At 44.2% G+C, this 12,149-nt stretch overlaps 1 protein-coding gene across 1 annotated transcript in view; it reads right to left on the bottom strand.

Annotated features, from left to right (window-relative positions):
- Positions 1-5,194: 5,194 nt before the first annotated feature.
- PDE3B (phosphodiesterase 3B) overlaps positions 5,195-12,149 on the bottom strand; it is a 153,099-nt gene continuing 146,144 nt past the window's right edge. Inside the window, exons 15-16 of the mRNA XM_023754508.1 lie at positions 9,046-9,298; positions 5,195-7,329 (exon numbers count right to left, since the gene is read on the bottom strand). Of these exons, the coding sequence (XP_023610276.1) occupies positions 7,121-7,329; positions 9,046-9,298 (462 nt within the window). The 3' untranslated portion in view covers positions 5,195-7,120. The remainder of the gene's footprint in view (positions 7,330-9,045; positions 9,299-12,149) is intronic.

Here is a 12,149-nt window from a genome sequence, read left to right on the forward strand (position 1 = left end):
GGGCAGTGGAGTGGTCCTCGAGGTGTGGGGAGCGGGCACCGGGGAATGTACGGCAGGACCGTGGGCGGCCCCGCGAGACCGCAGACAGCCTGGGGAGGAGGGGTAGGGCAACGCGATAGGCCCTTCCGGCGGCGATGGGACGCCCTTGCGGCCGTTGCCCGGATCGGTCCCATGACCGGCGCCGGTGGTCCGGAGCTACCTGGCCGCCGCTTTTATATTGTTCCGTCCTCGCTGAGCGTCCAGGGAGGGGAAGCGGCCGCGATGCTCGCGGCTGACTTCCAAGAGGTTGGCGGCGCTGTCAGGATCGTGCTGGCGGTGCCGGTTCGGAGGTTCGTGGCCCGTTCTCCCTCCGGAGATGGGACCTGCAGGACTGAGGGCGTGGCTGCGGCTGGGAGCGGGTGGGCCAGCACTCGCTGTTGCCCCTCCGCACGACCGAACGGGTTACCGCTGGGGTGTAGCCGGAGATTCGCCTATAGGCTGTCCTGCCCGCGGCTGGGACTTCGGGCCTTGACACCCGCGCCCCCGGCGTGCTCCTAGGCTCCGGGTCCGCAATGCTGGCTGGGCTGACCGTAAAGGTCCCCCGGGACACCAGACTCGGCCGCTCCTTTTGCTGCGGCCTGTCTGAGACATGCTCTTTTTTTAAAAAAAAATTTTTAATACATTTATTATTTTGCAGCATCAGTTTGCCACTTGATGAAAACGACAAACACATAATCATATAACAACAGGTAATGAGTCATACTGAAACAGACTACATTAAAATCAAGAAATTTTACTTATATAATATACAAATAGGAGAAAGGTTTGTAACACGTTCATTGCCAAGAAATAGAATAAACTCAAATACATTCAGAGAAACGAGTAAAAATATAGACACGTTATGAGTTGAGTCTTCTAGTGTTCAATTATGCCGCGAGAAGGGGGTACATTCTCCGTGGCCAGGGAATGAAATAGGAAAAGCACCACGAAGCCACGAGTCAGCAGAGGTACAAACACGAAAAGCTCCCCGAGTCCTGCAGGTCCCAGAGCGCGCCGCCAGGAGGAGCTGGGCTGGGTCCAGTGGAACCTGCACCGCGAGCAGCTATGCCGCGAGCAGCCGTGAGAACTCGCAGCGAGGTCACGTGCGCCCCAATGCGGGCAGCCAGGACCGCGGAGCTGCGCGCGAGGCATTTGCGTTGGCCACGCAGTGAGCAGAGCCAATGCCTTCTCCCCACATTGGATACTTGGAGGTGCGCTGACGGCAAAGATACACTGATCAGCGCTTCTCGCACCCGCATGGGCGCACACCCTGGTCTCCTCTGGTCCCGCGGCAACTGCGGGACTTGATGGGGACAGAATCCCTTATGGATCCAGTAACTTGTAGAGGACCACGTCGCTCTCATCCCACGGCGTGCGGGAGGAAAAGGACCTCTCCAAGGGGCCTTGGGGTGAGAGCCGGTCTGTGAATCCAGGGGTCACAACAGGGTTGGGAGAGAAACTGAAGGCGTAGGGGCTGGAGCTGGAGCTGGAGCAGGAGCAGCGGGGACCCTGCGCTGGGCGGCCTGCGCAGGGTTCCACCAGGCCTGGCTGTAGCTGGGGGCGCTGGGCTCTGCTGTTGGGAAGACTCGGAAGGGGCTGTGCGGAAGGGGGATGCAGACACCTGGGGCGGCCGGGAGCACAGGGCCGGCGGGGAACACTGGCTCTCAGGGAACACAGGTGTGGCGGGAGCACCGGGTCCTCCTGGGACGCAGATTCCCTGGGGCGCAGCGCGGGGCTCCCTGACCTTGGTGGAAGGCACACTCTTAACAGGCTTTAGGGGTCGACCAGATAGCCCCGTCCCTTCCTTGTCGTCCCCCCCCCCCCCCCCCTTTCTTTGGTGGCGATGGAGTCCTGTGGGGTCTCCGGGGCCGTCACCAGCTCCCAGGAGGCCGGTGTGATCTGTAGACAGACGCCCCGTCACTGGGAACCGTCAGTGTTTTGCCTGGAAGATAAGTGTGGACGTGCTGTCCTCGGGTGATTGGAGGACCGGGGTCCCGGGGGCGTTTCGGCCGCGACCAGAAGCCTGACTTCCTGTCCCGGCCCCGAGCAAAGCCGCACGCCTCGGGCCTGCGCGCCGGCTGGTGTGCGCCTTGGGCCGGCGAACCCTGCTTCTCTGCCCGAGGAGGGGTTTCCCTGGCGAGGCTGAAGCGCAGGCCGTGCCGCTGTCCTCGCCTCGCTCCCTTCTGGGCGGCCGCTGGTGTGGTTCCCGCCGCTGCGGATCGATGTGACGTCGGTCACGCTCTCGGGACGAGGGGCGGACATTCCTGGCGAATGGACCGCTCTGCTCGCCCTGCCCGGGGCCCCTCTCCGCTCCCCCCTGTCCGGTGGCGCTGCGCGGACGGAAGGGGTGCGGAACCCAGCCCGACCTCGGTCTCAACGCCCACGGTCTTCGGACGCAGCGGACACTCTCCGCTCGCCTCCCGGCCGTGTCTCGTGGGCGGCCCTCCACGCGGCATCGCACGCCTCCCCTTGGGTGCGCGCTGTTTTCGTCTTGGCCCTCGGGGTGCTCCTAGGCTCCGGGTCTTTCCTCAGGTTCCGAGGCCGAGCGGATGGCGTCGTTTCCGTTCCCGGGGTGCCGCTGCGGCGGTGCACGGAGGAGCCCGGGGGAATCGGGAATCCGGCGGGACAGGGGAGGCACGCCCGTCCCCCTCACGTGAGGGGGCCTGGCCGTGAGCGGTCGTGATGGGACCGAGTCCGCGATGCCAGCGGGGCTGACCGTGAGTTCCTGCCTTTCCTTTCCTTTCCTTTCCTTTCCTCGCCGATGCGGTGTTTTCTCTCGTGCTGCTCCCTCCTGGCGGCGCTATTGCGAGCGCTCGGATGGCCCTGTGCCGACCCTGTCCCGGGGGACCTTCCCGGCCCCCACGTCCCTGGGAACTCCCGCGCCTTCGTGGTCCCGAGGGCGGCATCCAACCGCGCCGGTCACCCGAAAAGCGGCCTTTTGCCGCGGTCCCACCCAGAACCGGCCTTTGCGCGCCGGTGTTGCCGCTCGGCCCCCCACCTCTGGGGTGGGCTGGTGGCGTCCCCAGGCAGAGTGGGGCGCGTGCACCCGGGAGAAAAGACCAGGTGCTCTTGGCTGGTGGCGGCGGGGCGGGCCTCACGAAGAGAAGGCGTTTCCTGGGATCCGCGGACCATCCCTGGGCTGGGGCCTCTGGTGGTGGGACCCCGCGTGTGTCCCGACGAGAGAACCAACTCGCCGAGAGAACCACTGGCGGCCCGGTCTTTTCTTTCTTCTGCCAGCAGTTGTATGTCGCCTCCTGGGCCCGCCGCAGCCCGGTTCATTTCAGCCGACGCTCACCCTGCTGCCTCCTTGCGGGTGGGCGAGGGGCCGGCAGTGCTATTGAGAAATCTTAATAGTAAATGGGGTAATGGTACTATATTATCAAAAGATTGCGACCTAATATAATCGAAGCTGAAGTACTAGCGAAGCTGAAGTACTAGCAGAATCTGCGGAGGAGAGGTTGTTCTGATTCCAAGAATTGATTTGTCCCCGTCTGACACTGGCCTCACCAATTTATCATTGTTTTTATCAATGTTGTTTTTATATCATGTTTTAATTTTTTTAAATATATTTTATTTTATTTTATTTTATTTTATTTTTTACAGAGAGGGAGAGGAATAGAGTTAGAAATAGCAATGAGAGATGTTTTTGTTCTTTTTATATCATGTCTTTGTTTTTGTTATATCATGTTATTGTTTATTAGTCAATTTATATATCATTTTCATATATATTTTACTAATTTTCGTTAATCTCTGACACTTCTATTATAAAGGACGAATAGCAATATTAAAATATTTATTCTAATTCATTTCCTTTCAATGTGCACGAATCCCTGTACCTGTCACTAGTATATACATAATATGAGTTAACATCTTAGTTTCCTAAACTATACAAGACCCTTAAGCAACTTTACTCTTTCTTGATTTTTTTGTGGTTTTTCATTTTCTCTAAATCCCACAAAATATTTTTAGTTCATATAAATGTTTATAGCTTTACCTAAACAAGTTGTTTATTCTTTTTTTTTAAACATATTTTATTGATTTTTTACAGAGAAGAAGGGAGAGGAATAGAGAGTTAGAAACATCGATGAGAGAGATCGATCAGCTGCCTCCTGCACGCTCCCCAGTGGGGATGTGCCCGCAACCAAGGCACATGCCCTTGACCGGAATCGAACCTGGGACCCTTCAGTCCGCAGGCAGACGCTCTATCCACTGAGCCAAACCGGTTCGGCAAGTTGTTTATTCTTTGCTTTTTCTTTTCCATCATGCATCTCCTATCTCCCCTCTGGGGTCATTTTTCTTCTTCCTGAAGTATTTGTTTTAGAAACTGGCTACTCCACATGTGGTTAACAAACTAGCAACATCAACACTTACCTGTAGTCCTATAGTCTATCTGAGTCTAGATCAGAGATCTCCCCATGTCTAATCTTACTCTTCCATTCAACATAGTATGTTGAGTGATCCTCATAAAATGTAAAGCCAATGTGTGACTCTTCCCAATTAAAACTCAATTGTTCCCCATTTCGCATAGGTTAATGACATGCCATGCTTATAAGGCCCTTTATTCACCACCCTCTCTCTACCACTCCCTCTCTTGCATTCTATGTTTTGGCCACCCTAAGTAAATCTCTCTTGGCTCCAATGTGGAGATGCTTTCTCTTTCGGCTTCTACACATGCTGTTATTCTTTCTCTCCACAGCTATCAGTGCCACGCTAACTCATAACTCTTCAGTTCTCAGCATAAAAGCCACTTGCCTCTGGGAAACTGTTCATTGTCGTCCACATGCCATTCCCATACATCCTCTAGACGTGCTCACATTAGCCTGGCAACTGTAATAAAGACATTCATCTCTTCTGTAAAGTTTGCTTCCATGAGATGATGCAATCTAGAAAGAGGAAATTTCTGACTATTTAAGCAATAGCCAGAATTTCCAGGATTCTTGTAAAAATAAGTAGAAAAAGAGAATAGCACCAGCAAAATCAGTGAGACTAGCAGGAAATCATGAAATAACTTAAAAAGGTAGGTTTTTTTATGGAGAAAAATGTGTTAGTAAGCACTGCAAGATTATTTCTACAAGCAGTTAAAATAATATCAAATTCATAGTATTTTAATAGAAAAACATGCTTCTTTTAAGAAAACACAAATATACACTAGACCCAATACAAAATTTTAATAAAATAGAAAGTAAGGAAATTTTATTGTTTCATTATGCATACATGCTACATGTGAATTTACACAAATATATGTACTTTGCAATAGCAGGGATATGCAGATGCAAAATGCACCCTGGAGAAAGAGAAGCACAAGATATATATATATTACAAGTGCAAACTCAATAAATTAGTTACAATTTTATTAGGGATGTAGGACCAGTTTACAGATGATGTGGCGATGGTAGCAAAAGTGGCAGAAGGCACTCAGCACTCACCATGTCTAATAAATAAAGCTTAGTGATTCATTAAAAATTAGGATACTCTACAGGATCAAAACATCCAACAGTTCCGTAGATTTTACATTGACATCTTTCAGGTAAGCCAACAATTCTAGGTAGGCAAGAAATTCCCTGCTGACATCATTTCTTAAAAGGAATTACCTTGGAAAATTAATAATTTTAATGCCTACAAAAGCTGAATGGATCCAAAATAAAATACGGTCTCCATGAATAATAAGAAATATTAGTCTACCATCTTATTCTGCTCTTTATATCTTCAAATTTTATCACAGCTAGGGTACAAGTCTGGACCCTAACAGAAACTAACAAGCTTATAAACATTGTAAATATGTTCCATTTTCTTTGCAGTTATATTAATGTGCAGTGTGCTTTTGCATGAAACGATTTACTAAAATATTTAGATTTGTTATATAAAAATTATATTAGTATTCCCACCATTTACTTCACATCTCAGAAATTCGACTTGCATTGGGCTCTAGAAGTTTTGAGTAGTCATAGGTAATTTCTCTCATGTAATCTTGAGGCAAAAGGAAATTAATAGAAAGATAAACATTAGTTTTACAGTAACTAAACATGTGGCACCTAAGATATAAAAATAAGTACATATTCCAATTACTTATGCAATGAATGTGTCTTCCAGAACTCACACTATTTCTTTTGTTCTTTACCTTTGACAGGATAGTCTCATTTGATTTTTTTTACATTAAGGCAAAAGACACATCTTTTCCGTGGTTCTAATTAGTCTCATTTTTCTAAGAAAAGATAAAATAATGCTTTCATAAAAGGTTAATATCAATACTAGGAAAAGGTTTTTTTTCTTTTGAAAATATGTGTTGGGATTATATTAATTGAATGTTTAAAAATACTAATCCTGAGCAAGAGTAAAAATGAGAACAGTTTTGACTAAAGAATAAAATTCCTTCATTGTTAAACCTAAACAGCTTTAAAATTCGACCATGGAATATAAAGTCAAAAAGGCTAGAATTCAGACTTCTGATTTCTACGCCAAAGCTGAATACTAAGAACAGAAATAAAACACACACAGTAAATAATACACAACAGGTAAAAGCATCAGAAATTGATGCGTGTGGATTTTGTTAAATATAACAAAGCTCAGTCCTTCGTGGGTAAGTCTAGCTGGGTGAACAGCACTCAACAGTGTATGGCACTGAACAGATCCCTTGGAAAGGAGACACTGGATTCCTTTTTAAATAGGCACAGACTTTCTCCCCCAAAACATTCAAATACATAAAGGACACATTTGGAAATACAATATGAATCCAGTTTTCATGAAAGCAAGAAGTTCTGGCCACTTTGGAAACTACAGTAAAAGTTACTTGAACTTTTAGTTCTAGATCTCCCTCCTGAAAAGTTAGTGCTTTCCACCCACAGAGCAGTATGGTGACAAAGTATTCCTATACCAGTGAGGCATTAAGTAAGGGCTTGCGACATGAGTCAGGTGAAGCCAAGCTCTAGGAATAGTTTCCTAGTTTGTGGTGAAAGTGCAAAGAGTGGGAAACCGCAGGCACCGCAGGGATCCCCTCACAGTAAGACGGCCTGTCCACGTGGGAATGGTCAGTTCAGAGTCAGCACAGTGAATTCCCAACCCTCAGGCACAGCCCTCGGGATTCTTCATTATGTCTTTGTTTCACTCAAACGGTCTCTCCCTCTTCATCAGCTTCTTCGATCACCTGAATCTCATCTGTTTGAGGTAAGGAAGAATTCTCCACCTGCAGTTTATTCCCATCAGTTTTACATTTCTCTTCTTCCTCTATCATCTCCTTCCATATCTTGTGGTTTTCAGTGAGGTGATGCATTAGCTGACAAAATATTCGCTGTCTGCCTTTTCTTCTCTCTGGTTCTGTGAAATTAAAAAGTATAGATATTTTAGCCATAGCAATATGATTCAGCCATTCTTTCAATAAATACCTGAGTGCCTATCATATTCTAGGTGCTATCTAAGCACTGGCGTTATAGTAATAAACAATAAGATTGAACCAAGAGGTCACTGGTTTGATTCCCAGTCAGGGCACATGCCCCGGTTATGGCTTGATCCCCATATGGGCGTGCAGGAAGCTGTTGATCCGTGTTTTCTCTCCCATCGATGTTTCTATCTCTCTACCCTCCTCTCCCTTCCTCTCTCTCTAAAAATCAATTTTAAAAATGTAACAAATACTGTTAAAAGTAAAGCAGAAAATGAGATTATGGAAGTGTGTGTGTGTAGGGGGGAGATGGCACTGAAATATCAAATGATAAAACCAACCGTTTTAGGATTTTTTAATATATTAAACATCAAAATTTTGTTGAGTAGCCCTGGCCAGGTGGCTCAGTTGGTTGGGCATTGTCAAAAAAAAAGGTTGCAAGTTCGATTCCTGGTCAGGGGACACATACTTAGGACATACTTAGGTTGTGGGTTTGATCCCCAGTAGGGATGTGTACGGGAGGCAACCAATCGATGTCTGTCTGTCTCTCTCTCTCTCTCTCTCTCTCTCTTCCTGTCTTTCTCTAAAAGTGAATGAAAACATATCCTAAGGTGAGGATTTAAAAAATTTGGGTGAGTATAGACTTTCAGAAGCCAGCCAACTTCCCAAGATGATACTCAGATGGTAATGAAAAGATTACTTTTCACTATTCTAATATTAAGACAACTTTGGGGTGATGGTGGATGGGGTTCTTTGTAGTTATCTGTTCTGTATACAGCATGCTTGGAAAACAAAGTAATTAGATATTTAAATTCTACTTTAAAGAGCAAATAACTGACTTCATTTACAGATACAAAGGTAACAAATGTTTTTCATTTTCTATCTATACTCTTTGCTTTATATAGAAAATGGTGCCCCTACAATTTTATAATTAAAATCTGTAATGCCACAAACCTTGGTTCTCCTCTTAAGTCAGTTTTCCCAACTGCTTTTTAAAAAATCTATATTTTTATTGATTTCAGAGAGGAAGGTAGAGGACCAACTGCTTTTTAATATATATTGATTGGTTTCAGAGAGGAAGGGAGGAGAGAGAGAAATGTCAATGACGAGAGAGAATCATCGATCGGCTTCCCCCTGCACACCCCCCACCAGGGATCGAGCCCACAATCTGGGCATGTACCCTTGACTAGAATCGAACCCAGGACCCTTCAGTTTGATGATCTATCCACTGAGCCAAACTGGCCAGGGCAGTTTTCCCAACTGTTTTGATCCATTTCTAAAGTCTATATGAAGGGCAGAGTAACAGGCCAGGAAGGGTGGGGTGTGGTAAAGGAGGACTAGCCAGTAGGACCCACCCACCTCCTCCCTTCTGTCCAGGTGTGGTGACAGTCCTGTCATGCATGCACAGGTACAGCCTGCTGAGGAGCACTGATTGGAGGACAACACCTCAAGAGATGCTACTTTAACTACGAGAGCTTGTCATGTGACAGCATTAGCAATGGGTACCCAGCCCACAGTAGGAACTCATAACCTGAACACTTACATCGTAGTTATTCAGGATAAGACTACTGAATCTTTAAAACAAGGATCCAAATCCAAATTAAATGGATATTTCAGTTAAGAACATTGAGTAAATAGTATTGCTAGGTTCTTACTAGGATTTAGATTGCCTTCTATTTCTTCATCATCTGTATCTAATTCTTCACCATCCTCATCAGAACAACTTTCAGTGTCATCATCCTCTTCCTCTTCTATCCACTGGCCCGGGAGCAAACCAGCAGCATCGTACGAGTTACACAGGGGACCCACAATGTGGGTGATGAAGGACTCTTGAAGCTTGGCTAGTTGAGGAGAAGAACGATCCATGAAGGGACTGATGGGCAAACCAAGATTTGCTTCTTCATCTCCCTGATCATTTTAAAGAGAAAAGTACATTTTTAACTGTTAAGAGAACAATTACTAAGCTTTGCTGTTAAATTATCTTGAGGGTGTTTTTTTTAAATAAGCATAGTCTACATAAAAATAATTTTTACAAAAAGTCCCAATGAATCTAATTATTTCTCTATCATTTCAACTGTAAGTATTTCTCTAATATTTGAGAAATCCTAAACAAAACTTTATTCTCACTTACTCATCCAATCTTACAGTCTCTTACTTTTTACTTAATCTTCTGACTAAAAAAAATAAAGTAAAATAACAAGTAAAAAAACCACACAAACGAAAAAAACTTTATTCTCACACTCAGTTAATTGATACCCAGTTAACAAGAAAAAAACACGTCTTTTTAAAGTATTAGCAAATTTACTAACAACCTGCAAAATTCCTTAGTGTCAAATACAGATTTTCTTTGTCCTAGGTGGAGACTGTAAATGGAAACACTTGTTGTAGCGGTTCTGCAAACGTACAGAGTTTTGCAAATGCTTTTCAACACTCCTCCCCTTTTGTAATAGCAGAACCCTTCCATGAATGTAAATAAAAAAGCCTAATATGTAAAACAGAAAGAAGTAGAGCTACTGTGGTTGAGGTGAGGATCCTGGGCTCAGAGCCCCAATTTCTTGCCCTGAGATACCCTCTCACTGTGGCCTCTAGGGTTCTGGAGAGCACAGTATAAGATCAGACACCTAGTTTTAAAACCTGCTTTTGCCACCTATTACCTAGAGGGTGTTGGGCAAGCTCTATGTTCAATTCATGTGTAAAATTTTAAGAATCTATTTTACAGGGTTGCTATGGGGAATGAATACTTTCCATAATGCACAAATGCTGCAGGCAAGATGAGTCATAGATCCTTATGAAACTGTCGCAGTGATGAACTGTCCTGTGATTTAAATCTTCTATGACTAAGAAAACTATTAATGGTGTTTTTTTTAAAACCAGTTGAGGTTGCCCACAGGATTCTACAATTTCATAGGTTTAATACTTTTTTTTTGTTTGATTAAGTGGCTTTTCTAAGCCCATGGCACTTAGATATAGGAATATAAAGCTAGTATAATTACAATGATAAAAAGATGGGTAAGGTTAGAATTTTGCCTCCATATCTCAAAGATGTTTAGTAGCATAGCTAGAATGAGAGGAAATGTAATAGTTTTGATGAGGGTTAACTAGAACTTTCATATAGATTAGCACATTAACCTTCATAACAATTCTATGGTAGGATGTTATTTTTTCTCCTTTGGCATATGAATAATGAAACCTGGAAAATTTAAGTGATACTGCCTGAAATATGTGATTTTTAGTGAAAGATCAGGAATTATAATTGCTAACATTTATGGAGCACTTATGTGTCAGGGACTTTTCTAAGACTTTAAATATTACGGTTGTTGTGAGGATTAAATAAATTATGTGGCAGGTGCCATCAACATTCCTGTTTTATAAATGGGGAAACCGAGGCAGAGAGGTTAAGGTCACACTGCTGGTAAGGAAAAGGAACCAGGATTCAACCTCAGTCATGGCTTTAAGTTTGTTCAATAAGAATTAATTCTATATACTTTAAAAATAATTATATTGTAAACTGGGTTGAAATGAACTTTTCAAATGTTTTTTTTTCAATGAAATCAGTGCGTTTTCTAAATCTGGCATATATTAATACTTTATAATTACCTCTGTACAGATGGCATTTTCCTTAGCATTAAATTATTTTGTGAACATAAATTAAAACCTGAAACAGGCTTCCGTTATCTTTAAGAATGAATATGGGACTATGCAAACTGATTACTACAGATTAGGCAAATATTTATAACCATATATTACCCAAAAGTACAAATAATTTAGTTCAAGTATATCAGAATAGTAAAATAGTAATTCTGTGATTACACAGTGTAGAATATTTTAACCTATGAACAGCAGAGTACACATTGTGTTGGGACCTTTAGCTAAGGTGGCTGAAAGACATTGCACATTTATTGGTCATTTGATACAATCTGGGTGTGACAGGTGCAACAGGTAACTGTGCATGCTTTATAGACTCCACTTCATCACTCCTGCTAGAGTTTCAACTCATGGTAAGAAAGCCTCACAGAGGCCTCACATGGTAGATATATTGATTTTTTTTCTGGTTATTAGGGTCAGTTAAGGATTCCCAAGGAATGTAATTCAAAAGTCAAGAAGATGTGTTTGATGTTTTGGAGATAATGAAATATTAGGCTTGTGGGGAAATCGGTATACTCCTACATTGTAGAGAGCCTCAAAACTGAACCTCAAAAAATGGTAAAGATTCTGCAAAGTGGTAGGATTAGTTTTCAAGACAAGAGTTTAAAACACATGAGAAAAGACCATGTTTACATCTTTGAATCCTTGAAAACCATTAAGCTCTACTTTGTCCCCATTTCTAGCTCTCTAATTTCTTATCCTCTGCCAGGACTTTTACCCAGTTGATGTTTCTAAGGCAATCTTTTTATAGCAGAGCTGAAGATGGTTGATAGTCTTTAAATACAGTGGGCCCTTGACTTAAGAGTTTAATTCATTCCGTGACGGAGCTCGTAACTCATATTACTCATATGTCAAATCATAAAGTGAACGAGTGAGACACGTGATGCTGGGCTGATGTTGTGGCGTTCACTGTGACGTTCGCTGCGCCAACTAGCGGTGGGGTATCTGAAGTTGGCTCGTAATCCGAATTTTAGCTCACAACTCAAAGCAAAAAATCGGCCGAGAGAGACGGCTCGTATCTTGAAAAACTCGTTAGTCGGGACACTTGTAAGTCAAGGCCCCACTGTATAATCTAAGTACAACCTGAATCAGTTAAAAACAACTTCATTTAGAA

Source organism: Myotis lucifugus, unplaced genomic scaffold (genome assembly GCF_000147115.1).
Source record: "Myotis lucifugus unplaced genomic scaffold, Myoluc2.0 scaffold_61, whole genome shotgun sequence".
Lineage (NCBI taxonomy): Eukaryota > Metazoa > Chordata > Mammalia > Chiroptera > Vespertilionidae > Myotis > Myotis lucifugus.